The 15,427-nt window shown below is 44.8% G+C and overlaps 1 protein-coding gene across 4 annotated transcripts in view; it reads left to right on the forward strand.

The window, feature by feature from the left end:
* The first annotated feature begins 9,849 nt into the window (after positions 1–9,849).
* The window catches only part of ARFGEF1 (ARF guanine nucleotide exchange factor 1), a 100,742-nt gene continuing 95,164 nt past the window's right edge, over positions 9,850–15,427 (forward strand). For 2 of the 4 annotated variants that reach the window (XR_012622408.1, XM_074817705.1), the window contains exon 1: positions 9,850–10,726. Coding sequence is in view for 3 of the 4 variants with exons in the window: in XM_074817705.1 (XP_074673806.1) it covers positions 10,603–10,726 (124 nt within the window). In the remaining variant the exon portion in view is untranslated. The remainder of the gene's footprint in view (positions 10,727–15,427) is intronic. The other 2 variants (XM_074817688.1, XM_074817696.1) reach the window with 1 other exon arrangement.

A 15,427-nucleotide genomic window follows, 5' to 3' on the forward strand; every position in this document is an offset into this window, starting at 1 on the left:
GAAGAACAAACTAATGAACAGAAGTGGTTTGTCAGGTGAGCATTTTAAGGACAACTCCTGCGGCTATCCAGAGGTGTGATCTCCATCCCATGCATACACAAGCAGACCAATTCAAGCTCCACTGTCATAACCTGCTAATAAATTCATGCAAGTAAGCTTTTATTGCAAGCCCAGTGCTAGCCAAGGAAGCAAGTGTGGTCCAAGGATGTATAAAACACTATAAAAATTATCATTATTGTTGACTCGTATCACTATGTATCTATTATAAGGGCCCTGCAAAAAGCCTCCTCTTTACAGACCCTGTGTTTAAGCAAGGGTTGCCGCACTGGTAAGCACAACTTACTTCAAATCACATTTGTCAGGAATTGAGAAGCAGTCACAAAAATCAGCAATGTCTCTATAGATGCAGAGGAACTTGGCCCTGTAGAATTATCTGCTGCATGTCTCACAAACTGTGACAAATGACATTTTTACCAGACCAACAACATTTTTTTGTTTGGCCTTCTCAGATACAAACCTCAACAGCCCCACCAGTGGCACAGCAACAATTTCTGATAGCCACTGTCCCTACTCCTGTATGAGGAGATCTAACATTATAAAGCTTTTAGCAAGAAAGAGCACACAATACACACTTTCAGATATCAAAACTGAACACTCCAGGTCTGCCTGGATCTGAACCCTGACAGCAGCAGCTTTGAATGTCATGAGAAACCATCCATTGTATAAGCTGTGAACCAGCCAGTCCTGTTTTTAATGATGTGATGATTGCATGTCAGCTCTGACATTTGACTTGAAACTAGAAACATCTTCGAAGTCTAATCAAAACTGTCATAGGTATTTAAAAATGTCTTGTAAAGATATCTGAGTTAATATACATCTAGTAAATACTTAGTGAGTTAATTGGCATACTAGAATGAATCACTGCAGTACTTCTCTAATGTCTTTGTTCTAGGCAAGAATATTCACAACTCCCATTCAATTTTATCCTTCTAGTTATTCATATTCAAAATCTTTCATTCCTGCCACAAAGTCCAGTTTATAACGTATACGCTGAAATATCAGTTACTGCATTTTTGACAGGAAATAACTCACTGCAGTTGCTGGAGGAAACAATCAGGCAGATTCAAAGATCACTTCATGGCAGTTCAGAGTGGTTATTGCACCAGTCTCATAGCTTCCCACCTTAATTCACATGACTTTTATGACCTCCTTGTCTAAGCTTTTCAACACAGATATTAAAATACTTGGAAACCATCCTTGTTATTCATTTGACTTACCCTACCCACAGATTAAAGGGATATTCTTCTCCAGCTGAATTCCATTCAACTTTTCTCAGTTCCTTCTCATTTTCATCCCTTCTTTTGTTGTTATCAGCTTACTGAAAGAGATCTGCATAAACCTTTGAAAATGTACATGTTCTAAAGTGATATGCTGAATTAACCTCAAATCAAGGGCAAGAGAGTCATTCAGCATGTAAAAATTAGGTTAAAGCTAATGCTTCATGCTCCCAATATCTAGGCTATTTAATGCCTAGTCTGTAAGACAACTCAGCATGCATTACACTCGTCACGTCACATCAGTTACAAAGACCTGCAGGAGTCTAAAGCTAGGATTTAAAGGTAGGAGAGTCATCATTTTCAGTAAATTTGTTTCGTTTCTAATTTGTTAGAAGTCAGAATATTCGCACAATGTAAACTGAAACTGGAGATTAAGAATTTGGGATAACCATACACTGTGGTAGTCCTTCCTATTATAGATATTTGAGGAGATCACCAATTAACAAGGCTCACACCCACAGAGTAATCTAGAAAGCTGTAACAGTAAGGATAGCACCTCCCAAGAAAGAGAGCGATCTGGTTGTGGCTCCCTCACTTCAATAGTTGCTCCTTTAAACCCAGTAACAGTTCCTTAGCAATTTTATCTGCCGGAGTTGGCCAGGAGAAGCAATGAACAATGGATCTTATTGCTACCTTTGCCATACATCCTCCACACGTCTTGTTTTGCAGTGCAAGGCTCTCAGGAAATTGCCGGAACTTTGTATTCTTGGTATTCAGAGACAGAAATACTTGCCATTATGAAGGAATCACTATACTGGCTTGGATTTACTTTTGCATTTGCATATCCTCACATACAGCAATAACTGTATAGTAGGTTCCTGGTTCAGGGTCAAGATGTGCTGTTCATTTCTATGTTCCCCAAAAAGAAACACTATCTTTTCTCAAATAGGGTGTCTCAGAAAATCACCTTCTCAGGCTGACACATCCATAATCAGGTCCTCAAGTTTGAAAAACTGGTGAAGAAACTTCAAAAAAACCCCAACCAAATTTTAAAAAATGTTATTTCCTTCCATCTTTTAAGACAGATACTCATATTCCTTCTTCATTCACAGTATTAGGGAGTGGTATGCTGAGGTGCCATGGAAGCTGCGAAATGAATTATTCATCTATTAGGGGGAGCAAAATGCTGAAGAAGGAAGTTGTTGAAAACTCCTATAGGTAGGCTAGAAGAAAATGTATTCCCACAGAAGAATTCCTAGCAAAAAAGGGATAGCATTCCAGCAAATTCAGCAGTATAAGCTTCCAGCACATCAATGCAAGCTGCAGCTGAGAACGTTTCACGAGTGGTGTCCCCCAGGGCTCGGTTTTGGGGCCACTCCTGTTTAACATCTTTATTGATGATCTAGACGAGCGGATCGAGTGCACCCTCAGTAAGTTTGCAGATGACACCAAGTTGGGTGGGAGTGTTGATCTGCTCGAGGGTAGGGAGGCTCTGCAGAGAGACCTGGACAGGCTGGAGCAATGGGCTAAGGCCAACTGGATGAGCTTCAATAAGGCCAAATGCCAGGTGCTGCACCTGGGCCACAACAACCCCCAGCAGCGCTACAGGCTTGGGGAGGAGTGGCTGGAGAGCTGCCAGTCAGAGGGGGACCTGGGGGTGTTGATTGACAGCCAGCTAAACATGAGCCAGCAGTGTGCCCAGGTGGCCAAGAAGGCCAATGGCATCCTGGCTTGTATCAGAAATAGCGTGGCCAGCAGGGACAGGGAAGGGCTCTTACCCCTGTACTCGGCACTGGTGAGGCCGCACCTCGATTACTGTGTTCAGTTTTGGGCCCCTCACTACAAAAAGGACATTGAATTACTCGAGTGTGTCCAGAGAAGGGCAATGAAGCTGGTGAAGGGTCTGGAGCACATGTCGTACGAGGAGCGGCTGAGGGAACTGGGGGTGTTTAGTCTGGAGAAGAGGAGGCTGAGGGGAGACCTCATCGCCCTCTACAACTACCTGAAAGGAGGTTGCAGAGAACTGGGGATGAGTCTCTTCAACCAAGTAATGAGTGATAGGACAAGAGGGAATGGCCTCAAGTTGTGCCAGAGAAGGTTTAGACTGGATATTAGGAAGCATTTCTTTACAGAACGGGTTGTTAGGCATTGGAATGGGCTGCCCAGGGAGGTGGTGGAGTCCCCATCCCTGGAGGTGTTTAAGAGTAGAGTCGACATAGCGCTGAGGGATATGGTGTAGTTGGGAACTGTCAATGTTGGGTTGATGGTTGGACTGGATGATCTTCAAGGTCTTTTCCAACCTAGACGATTCTGTGATTCTGTCTGATATCCTCCACAGTTTCCAGCCACAATTCAAAACTTTATTCCATCAGCCACAAGAGGTGGGATTTTTTTTCTTCACTGCTATCTGACATTTTTCCTGCAGCTGTTTCAAATTGACAAATATCACACTCTACTAGGAGTATGCATCCTCACTTAGCTGTAGTATCAAGAATTATTTCAATACAGCAAGAGCCTGTGCTTTTAGCTTCAAGGAATATATCTGTCACCTTGCAAGAGCCTCCTCACAGTGATGCATGTTTATTTCATTATTGGTCACTCTAGGGTGTCATACACTTTTCTACAAATGTTTGGAAGCAACCTAGGAATTATCTATTGATTAATATTCCCTGTGCTAATAAACATTTGCTTTTTGTTCTTTCAGTGCAACAGTGGATATACTGCAGCCTGTTTTAACCTCTTAGACTACTCTCCCTATAAACAAACTATGAACTCTTAATTTCAGCTCCTGAATTTATATAGAAAAAACATCCTCTTAAAAATATTTAAGTACATTTATAGTGAGTGTATCTCTTGCAGTTTGGTTGACAGATTGCGATCCTTTGCATAATGGATAAAGTGGATATTTTGAATTATGCTTCACTCATTTTTACAAGGGTGGCAGGCCTAGCACTCCACAAGGGGACAGAGAGAAATGTCTTCTTTGTACCTCAGTATTTCATGACCAAGCACTGACAGCAGACCTGTTAAGTCTTATGTATTCAGTAAGAGACTTGGAAACTTCACCAAGGTGTCTGCAGTTGCAGAACAGAATCACAGCTTCTCTCCTGTTCCGGGTTCCCATCTGCCAGATCCATCTGGACCCTGATCCATTACGCACTGATTATCTGCATCTGGTACATGAAAACAAAACAGGAGCAAATGCAAAGTACTATATGGCAGCTAAAGAAGGTGCCAACAAGTGAGCCACCACAATTAAAGAATCATATACCCTGGCACTAATACACTGGTTCTATCTATTGACCCATCCATCCTATACATGGGGTCACATACAGAAACAGGGCTGAGTGGTCTTTTGCACAGTGGAAATACTGAAGAAAATTTGTATTAAAAGTGGTAGTTTAATTTGGCATAAACTTGTACTGTTGCCAAAAAATGCAAGCCTGCCCTCTTCTTGCCCATTTTCTTGTTCCTGTCCTTGTGTTATCCCTTCCCTTGAGCTGATACAAACATTTGTGAGGTTGCCTGATGAATCAGGGTATGGAATATATCTGGATTAAAAATCCTCTGTTTCTTGTCAGGTTAATTTCAACCTAATTCAATTCTGAGTATAATTGAGCACATAATTCACAACATGACAATGCAAATGCTTATGCTGACCAAAGAAGCCAGAAACATATAGGTAGGAGCAGGAAGAAGGATTGCTTCTTTTAGTGGCAGTTCTGTCTTATTCTAGCTTAAATTGATCACAGTCTAACTATTACTGTGCTGTTTCAAAGCTCATCAAGATGATTTAAGAAGACAGTGACACCATGAGCAGTAGACCAGCCCTTCTCATCACCCCTGACCACATTTACCCACTCCCTTTCTCATGTAAGGATTACTGAATATGCAGGTAAGTCTGATCAATTCACTGATCCCACTGAAAACTAACTTTCTTGTAAGGCTGATTTTTGGCTGGACCACTGAGCTGAACTGACTCACTGCACAGTTGCACAACTGCACCAACACAAGAGGGGGTGAGCTCATACAGGTGAAAGCGTTCCCTTTGAGAGGCTGTACAGCCATAGATCATCAGCTTGTTCCAAGCATGAAACTGCACTTTTACTATCACCTTTTACTGTCCATTAGACACAAAGGCTTAGAAGTCCTAGCTTTTCAGCATTCTCAAACAAGCACTACATACAACTGTTGTACATAAAACCATCAGAAGCAGGCGCTAATTGTTCCCTCTCACATAGAAAGTTCTCCACCGTTTTTTACTAAACAAGTATCTAATGATCACTGAAAATATTTTAAATATATGAAACAATATAAATGACTTTTGGAATACTCCAATTAACCTGTAAATAAAGTACCAGACAGCAATTTTTGGGGTGTTTCTCAAATACATTTTTTCTCTTGTGCTATGCTTAAATGTAAAGGCTCCGACATAGCACTGATGCTCTCATGCTTTAGCATATATAACCAACATGTTTCTTTTAGGTTTGTCAGAAAACATTTTTCAGGTTAGATAGCACAACTATAATATTTCATACATGTTGCCTGCAGACTTAGTAGTTTGAGCAGAAAAAAAAATTATCAGTCCTTTTTCACATCTTCAGGACTTCACCAGCAACCAAATAGGGATGTCTGCAGCTACAAGGATGACAGTCCTTGGGTCAGCCATTGACTGACGCCAATTACCAGTAAAGCAGAAATCTGCATGCTGAAACCAAAACAATGCAGACATTGGAATTGCTGTTATCTAACAAGCATTTTGGAATTCTTTGCAAGGCAGTGCTGTTGGATTGCACCATTTGCTCCCCAGGGCTCAGTATTGGGGTGGGCCAGTTCTGTTTTATCAATGATCTGGACGAGGGGATCGAGTGCACCCTCAGTAAGTTTGCAGACGACACCAAGTTGGGTGGGAGTGTTGATCTGTTTGAGGGTAGGAAGGTTCTACAGAGGGATCTGGACAGGCTGGAGCGATGGGCTGAGGTCAATTGTATGAGGTTCAACAAGGCTGAGTGCCAGGTCCTGCAGTCGTGTCACAACAATCCCATGCAATGCTGCAGGCTTGGGGAAGGGTGGCTGGAAAGCTGCCTGGTGGAAAAGGACCTGGGGGTGTTGGTTGGCAGCCAGCTGAGTATGAGCCAGCAGTGTGCCCAGGTGGCCAAGAAGGCCAATGGCATCCTGGCTTGTATCAGAAATAGTGTGGCCAGCAGGGACAGGGAAGTGATCTTGCCCCTGGACTCGGCACTGGTGAGGCCGCACCTCGATTACTGTGTTCAGTTTTGGGCCCCTCACTACCAGAAAGACATGGAGGTGCTGGAGAATGTCCAAAGAAGGGCAACGAAGCTGGTGAAGGGTCTGGAGCACAAGTCTTACAAGGAGTGGCTGAGGGAACTGGGGTTGTTTAGTCTGGAGAAGAGGAGGCTCAGGGGAGACCTTATCACTCTCTACCACTACGTGAAAGGAGGTTGTAGCAAGGTAGGTGTTGGTCTCCTCTCCCAAGTAACAAGCAACAGGACAAGAGGAAACGGCCTCAAGTTGTGCCAGGGGAGGATTAGATTGGATATTAGGAAAAGTTTCTTCACTGAAAGGGTTATCAAACATTGGAACAGGTTGGTTGCCCAGGGAAGTGGTTGAGTCACCATCCCTGGAGGTATGTGGTGCTTAGGGACATGGTTTAGTGGTGGACGTGGTGGTGTTAGGTTGGACTCAATGATCCAATAAGAGTCTTTTCCATCCTAAATGATTCCATGATTTTATGTTGGAATTCCTAGTTAGGAACCCATGTAAGACAGAAATATTCTAAATTTTCACCGTTCCTTGTGTTTTCTTATTCTCCTTTTAATAGAGATAAAACCCTAGGGTTTTTTTAATCAGAAAAGAGCTGAATATGTCCCTTATGGTCTGTAGTCTCTGCAACAAAGTGTGCCTCAAAATGCTTCCTCAAAGTCCATAAAATTCTTCATAATTGACCAAACTTTTTTTTAATACATGGCTTCCCTAGTAAATAAAGCTGTCAAAACAACTAGCTCTATTCAAAGCACTGGGACCCAGCACACAAGCTGACAACCACTCATATCTTGGCTCTAAAGGAGGGCACTGGACTGTCTTTTTATCTCCAGTGCTTACATCATAGTTCCCCTGTGATATCCATCCTTATTGGCTCAGCTCTTGGGAGGAAATTGGATGTCAACCTGCTGGACAGATGATTTACAATAATCTTCCCGTACAATTTCAGCAGCGGTCCTTCGATAACATGCAGGCTCTACACTGTTGCGGGGTTTAGGCAGGGGTTGCCTTGTGACTAGCATGTAGAGTACCAGCTGAGCCAAGCTATGGATTGAGTGAACGGAGCAGCAGTTGTTTGAAAATTCAAACCACACGAAAAAAACAAAAGAAAACAAAACAATAAGCTTAATCTATTCATATTAGAGCAGGAATGAAAGACATGGAACTAAGTGTCTTTTTGACGGGTCTTTTTCTCCAGTAGCTTGATGCTTTAGCAGCAATTCTATATGCTCAACTAAAACATACTGTACATGTAAAATAATCTTGTGTACAGCATATCAAAACAGAAATTAATATGAACAGGTAACTGCAGTCCTCAGTGCTCTTTACGTATAGATACCCACTGTCTTCATAATACTGCAATTGCAAGTCTATTTCTGCCAAATGGACTGTGAAAATCAATAGCAAACTCCATTTGCTAAGTAACACTTGCAAGCTCTGACTTGGCTAAGGAAATTTGGACTTGGGTGGTTTGTACAAAACTACCAACAAGATCTCTGTGGGAATTCTTACTCTTGCCATATCGTCACTAGTGGGCAGCTCTGAAAGACCAAAGTAATTCTGACATCAGAATCTGAACTTGCACCTGCATATAAAAAAAATTCAGATATAACCAACAGGCAGAGGGTTTTTCCCCAAATAAATGGCTAGAAACAATTCAATTATGCTTAGTAATTGTGCTGAAGACGCAGTCTTTTGAATAAACCAACCCAACCTGAATATAATCATTAAAAAACCCTTGTGTTTTTCAGGAATCAATGTGCTTGGTGATGTGACTTCTAACTCTCACACAAAGCTGTTATTAGGCTAAAATGAGGTCTACCCTCTTAGTATTTTCAGTATTGTTTATCAGCTGGGTAATGGCCTGCAGATTCTAACTGACAGTGACTGGAAAAAACCCCTGGTGCAGATCAAGTCACTTCAGCAAAATATGTGTTTTGCTCTAACAGTCAGGCCTGGCATTCACCTATAGCTTTAGTGGAATTCCCCATGCCAGGGTATTCCTTAAAAAGTCCAAATATAGATACCTATAAGGCAACAAGTCAGTCTGGCACATATAAATTTTTCATTTGGGAATCTGGTTAGAGCAATATTGTGCAGCATTAGCTGCCTCTTCATTAGGGGGGCCTGGGATCACTGTACCTTTACTAATGCAGTTACAGCCACTCTGTTGTAGAAAGAGAAACGATGTGCTCAATAAACTCTTCAGTACAGGATGCAAAGCTGCTTGTGAGGCCTCAGCATGGTGACATGATGGCCTGGGCAGGCTCTCTCAAATTCTCCACAAGGAGTGGATCAGGATTAACTTCTTCGGAAGGCTGTTGTCCTGACTGATGCAGCAGGACCAGAGGAATAGAGAACAGACAGGAAAGGTTTGCTGGGGATAACCTCCTTCCCATGTGCTGGCTCTCCATCCTCCCAGGTCAGAGATGGTGCCTGGTTTCCACAACCACCTCTGCTTGTCCCGCTCTGGCTGAAAGCTACATGTAGAAATTCAGTCCTTTCATTTCCAGATTAATTTTTAGTATTTTTTGTTTAAGACAAAAGTTTTCCAAACCAGACCTGGCTTCAGCTAGTGCCATAATCTACTTTTAAATACTGATGTACTACCTCTGAGGACAAAAACTTGCCCTACTGTGTTTTTGCTGCTTACCAGTTAGCTAGTCAGCCAGAACTTTTCTTGGCCCTGAACCAAGGGTGAGGAAATTACCCTTTAGCACTCTGGGAGGGAAAAGGCCAAAGAACGCAAGCAAAAAACCCAACAATTTTACAAAAATGTGTAACAATTTAATAAAATAACAAAACACAGAAATCACTGCTTAGTTATAATGAAGGTGCAATTTTTTTTTTTTAATGCTTCGTACTCCTAGTGCATGTACTATGGCAAGGAAATGCGGGGTGTCTGTTTTAAAGGCAGAGGATGAAGGCGACAGGAAAGGGGCACCATGAAGACCCTCGGGGGAAGGGCTCACCCCACGCCCGAGCGCGGCGGGCGGCAGGGAGGGAGGCCGGCCCGCCTCACGGCAGGCGCCGCTCCCCCACGGCGGAGGCGAGGCCCAGCTCGCCCCGCGGGCGGAGGGGGGACTGCGGGAGCACCCCCGCGGCGGGCACCGCGCTGCCCACTCCCGCCCCGCACCCTGACGCGCTCCTTCCTCCCTCGGTGCTGGCTCCTCCCGTGAGGCAGAGGCCCGTGGGCTTCCCGCCAGGGGAGGCCGCGGCCGGCGGAGGGACGGCAGCTCCTCTCCGAGGCAGCCTCTCACCCTACGCCCGCCGGAGCGCCCCCCCTCAGGGGCAGGTGGCGCTTCCCGGGGGAGCCTTCCTCCCCCTCCTAGTGCTGGTGGCCCGGAAGGGAAGCCCTGCCCCTCCTCCTCAGCCAGCTCCCAGGTGGCAGCAGCCATCTCCGTACCTCCCTCTCCGCTGCCTCCCGCGGGTCTACTCTACCTGTAGCGTGCCCGCGGGGCGGGCAGAAGGCGAGCGCCCCCCCCGCCCGCGTCCCTCCGCCCGCCCGCCCGGGGCACGGCCGCCGCTTCCTCCCGCTCCACAGCCGTGCGGCTGCGGCCCTGACGTCGTTTCCTTCCAACATGGCGAGGGCAGGTTATTGCTGCTGCTACCGCCGCTGCTGCCGCCGCCGCCGCTACTGCTGCTGCTGCCGGTGCTAATGGAGGCGGGTGCGGGCCGGGGGCGGCTCGGGGACTGAGCGCGTCGCGGGCGCTGTCCGCGCACATACGCAGCGGGGGCGGGGGGGGAAAGGCGAAGGAAGGCGAAGGCTTCGTCCTCCCTCAGCAGCGGGGGTTGGCTCTCGCCGCCGCCCGGGCCCACCCCAGCCTCCCCTCGGGGGGAGCCTCCGAGCGGGCGTCGGGACGCCGCGGCCCTCCCTCTGAGGGAGCCCTTCCCCCGCGCCTGCCTCGGCCCGGCCCCGCGGCCTCGCCGCCTGCCCCGGCCCCTCGCAGCCCTCCCCCGGCGGGAGCGGCCGGTGCCCGGCTCTCCCTTTCCCTTCCCTTCCCCACCCCACCCCTCCTCCTCTCCCGGCTCGATCGCGCCCATGTATGAAGGGAAGAAGACGAAAAACATGTTCCTGACCCGGGCCCTGGAGAAGATCCTGGCCGACAAGGAGGTGAAGAAGGCGCATCACTCCCAGCTGCGCAAAGCCTGCGAGGTGGCCCTAGGTGAGGCGCGGCCCGGGGCGGGCAGGGGCGGCCGGCGGGGACAGCACCGGGGCGGGCAGGGGTCGGGGTGCGCTCCGGGGCCGCCTTGCCCCATTACCTGGTGCGCGTTTGTGTTGCGGGGGAGGGGGGGAGGGAGAGAGAAGAGGCGCTTTGGGGTCTCTCTGGGGAAATAGAGGGGCAGAGGGGGCTGCCCGGAGGGGAAGGGCCGGCGGGAGGTGGGGCTGCGGGTTGAGCCGTGGCACAGGTTTTGGGATCGAGTGGAGGATCTGGTTAGCTGTGTGAGACTCGGGGCGGGTGCGCAGGGAGGCCGAGGTCTCGTCGTCGTCTTAGCCCGAAGCCTTCCCGGCTGCCTGCGTGCCCCCGGGCTGAGGGGAGAGCTTCGCCCCTTGCCGAGAGCGGCCCCTCCGCGCACTGCCCCTGGCCGACGGTGGCGGTGAGGGCGCTGCGGCGCCCGGCGGGCTCTCCACCTCCTCCTCCTCCTCCTCCTCCCCGCTCGCAGGATGAATAGGCAGAGAGACGGAGGCGCCGAGCTGAGCTGAGCTGACCTGGAAGCAGACGGCCGGCGGGGAGGGAGCAGGTGACAGGCAGCGGGGAGGGAGGAGGGACGGGGGAGGAAGCGGAGGGGGGTGGTGGAAAGCGAGAGACAATGACACCAGGCCACGTCTGGAGCTGGCGGCCCTTCGGAGCGGGGACGTAGGCCTCCGGGGAGACAGGACAGAGAGGGAGAGGATGGTCCAGGAGATGTGCGAGGGAGAGCCCTGTCGTTACTGGTGGAGAAACAGCTGATGAGGAAGGGAGCTTCCTCCGCGCGTGGCAGCGCTGGTGCAGCCACGGAAGGTGTGGGAATGTTTGTCTGCTCCGGGCTGTAGAGGGGTGTTGGGTTCGTAGTGCAGCTGTGTCAATACCACCTCGTCTGCAAGTGTGACGGAAGTACTGGGGCTGGGTAGTTCAAAGCATCCGCACACGTTCAGTAACAGGCGGCAGAAAAGGAGAACTCGGACTTTAAAATCCTGGCATAATGCATACAGGCAGGGTTTGAGCCTGTGTGGCAAAATATTGACGTATTTACTGAAAGACTTCTGGAGAAAGGCCTGCTTTGTTTAAATAATATATAAATGGATTATGGCCCTCCCATCCTTGTGTAATTGTTTCTGGTTTTGGAGATAATTATCTTGATCTTGTACAGTAATAATGTCAGTTTAAATGGATTTGTTTGAAGAGAGAATATTAAACTGAAACTTGTTTTAAAAATGAGTATAAGTAATTTCAAGCTGTTCTTCTGTCATTCTATTCATTTGTCTTTTATAATACTTCCAATTCAAAAAAAAAAAAAAGAACAATCGTCTTGTTTTCTTTGTCTGTGAAGGACCCTGACAGATGGAGGGGGAGAAATGGCAGTAGTTCAACTATTTATTTCTTAATCGTTCAAATAGATTGGAAAGAGTTTTTTTTTACATTTCTCACTCACCACTAGAATTATTAATAATAATCTTATGATTTAGGCAGATGGGAATAAACTGATAATCCTTTGGCCTTTCTGCTGACTTTAGAGTGTGTATTCAAGTTAGAAATAAGAAAACATTTCTCTGTTTTATTAAACTGAATTTATACCCAGCCTGCATGTCATCCATAGAGTTAAGACACTGGTATTAGTCCTGTATTTCTGTGTACTTTATTTCAGTAGCTTGATCTGTCTTGGGTATCATCCAGATCCCTCCAAGTGTGGCTCCACTGTGTTACACAGATTATAAAGCAAGCCCTCTAGGCTGTGCAATCTGCATCTTTTATCTTGTAAAGTGATTTGTCCAAGGAGACCTCCAAGCACACATTTCAATGATTTCTATGCTACAGCTTCATTGAAACCTTTTCCTGTGTATCTGATTGCATGATTGGGGCTCAAATAGGAAAACAATATGGTGTGCGGGTATAAAAGCCAGTGAAGCAAGGGAAAAAGAAATACAAGATAAGTGTGTATTAGCTAATGTATATAGAAGGGCTTCAGGAACTTGAAAAATACCAAACATGGTGTTAATTACCATAGAGTCTTACTGAAATCCATTTTTTTAGGTTGTGGCACAACAAAATATAGTTGGTGATTGTTAAGTCTAGTATGGTCCATTATCTGGTTTTGTGTGTGATAGACTCCTAATTCAAAAGTGGCAATATTTAACTCTTGAATAGAGTAGTGCTCATATCTAACTATAAAAAACTTGTCAGAGGAAAGTAAATATCCTTATTTCACATGTGGGGCAACTGGGTGTTAAAGCTGAGCTGTGATTTTCATAGCAGAATTGGAAGTAGGATGCACGTCTTGTGCTCTCTCCATCTAGCATCTGTTGGAGAGTACTCTTCAACTGGTTGCTGCTTTGCCACCTTAAGCAAGGAGTACAGACTTCTTATTCCTAAGAAAGTGCTTTATTTTAGAGAGCAACAACATTAATGATAAAACATCAGTAAAATAGTAATTTAGCATTAAGTTCAATTCGGAGTTAGCTCTGGCAAAGTCTAACTCTGAAGTTTTATTGGATTCTAAAAAGTGGTTGTTAAAGGTGGCTTTTTAAAATCATGGCAGTAATTACACATCCTCAAATCAATATATTTTTTTCTGTCTGAATATTTAATTGATTAGTCTTCACTGAAATTATCTGATGTAATATAAAACTGCCATTAAGATCTTTTTTTCCAACTGCATGACTGTAGTAAAAATGTTGCTTACTATTAGTATATCAAGTATTCTAACTAGTAGTTGTTACTAATCCAGACTCTTTTTTTGTTTCTTTTTTTGAAATTTTTTGGTTTTTTTTTCAAACCCACTATTTCTATTGTTTTACGTTGTTTGTATAAGATGAGCTGCTATTGAAGTGTTTCAGAAACAAGCAAGCAATGACCAGAAGTATGATATTCCTGTACAATAGGCAAACAAACTAAAACTCTGCTTTTTAGATTGAGGTTGACAAGAACTATTTTAAGAATCTTTAAGACTATCCTGTTTGTCATTTTTAATCCCTCTATATTTTCTCACAAACCTGTGCTGTTGCATTCCATTAAGATTATACTTCATCTATTTGTGATTTGTGAATTCCGAGGGAGAAAAAGCATGCAACATTCCTGGTATATGTTACTGTGGCAGTCTGACCTCTGAACAGGTGTTAAAATGAGGTCCTTCTCACATGACCATTTTTCTGGGCTATTAGAAGATAAGAAAGCAAAATATGACTTAAATATTGCAACTTGAATTATAGATGTTCTTCGTTTTTTTTTAACAGGAACGAAATTAAGCCTGATACTCAGATCTTAAATCTAAAGATTCACCAGGTTGTGTCTGGATTAATACAGAATAGTGGACTCCAAGTTTAATGTATTTTTTCATGTAACATTGTCCTTTCTGAAAGACATTTTCTGTATGTAAAAAATATAACATTTCTTTCTCTAGTCAATGAAATAATGAAATAGAGCTAATTTAGAAGATTGTATTGTTTACTTGCATAGCAGCTACTCTTAATCTATGTAAGGAATGAGTTTATCTTTAAAATTGTCCGCTTGCAGAGAGCATCAAGCTGACAGCAGGATTAGATTTAAAGGTTCCCTTCCCAGTCAGTTCCCTGCACTGCTGTGTCTGTATTGGTTTTCAGCCATATTACAGTCTAGGAAACTTTACAGCAAATATACTGCATTATGCATAGTCCATAAAAGGTTTTGGGGAAAAAAAATTCTTCAGCTGAATGTAAAGTTTTTATAGACTGAACAAAAACCGTTAGTGCTTTGTCAGAATCTGAGGTGTGGGTTTGGCTGCCTGGAAAAGTGGTTTATAGAAAGACCGAGATGATCAAACCAAAATTCCCTGCTTGTGTAAAGGCTGCTAGTTCAACTGCGAATCAGGAGTCTTCTGTAAAACTCCAAACCACAAATAATGTAAAATGATAAGGATACGTACTTAGTATGTACTTCAAAGAAAAGTGTGCATGTGCTGCTCGGAATTCTGGAAGTACAGACTGAAGAGGGCTGAAACTTAATTTTAAAAGGTTCTCCGGTGCTCCTGGGATTGTTTAGTCTGTCACACAAAGATCCTGCTGGATCATGTAGGTCTCATGCAGTGTGAAAATAACAGCTCTGTTCAGTTTGTGCTGCCATTACTTGCACGTGTAGGATGATGAAGCAGCAGGATATAATTAAGCACTGAATCCTACATGTTCTGAAAACAGGTAATGTTTGGAGTAGGACTCACCCCCAGAGGTGGGAAGATTCATCTATATCTTTACCTACGCAGATTTGTAAACGGTCTGGGAAGGTCTCACCTGCATAAATTTTTCTGCCTCTTTTTACCCTTCCTAGTTTAATTTTCTTGTGTCCTTTGCATGTATAGATAATCATGTTCTATTATCAGAATAATCAAGGTTAATGGTCAATACAGAAATGCATATACGTGTTGGAGATGCTGGTTGCATTGAAAAAAAACCTTCCTAAACTGTTCTAACGAACAGTTACAAATGCATTTTGAAGATCATTATCACGTTACTCCTCTGGAATTAGTTTCGCTGGAGAAGTGTTGGATGAGCTAAATTTCTGTTTGTATTTTAGATAATGCTGTTCTCTGTAGACTACCTTCCATCTTTCATCAAAATTACTTACCCTTTTTTTAGAAGCCGAAGCCCAGAATTTTTGGAGTCTTTTCTATGCTCAATACAAAGAGATCAGTATTGT

The sequence above is a fragment of the Strix aluco genome, chromosome 1, assembly GCF_031877795.1.
Source record: "Strix aluco isolate bStrAlu1 chromosome 1, bStrAlu1.hap1, whole genome shotgun sequence".
NCBI lineage: Eukaryota > Metazoa > Chordata > Aves > Strigiformes > Strigidae > Strix > Strix aluco.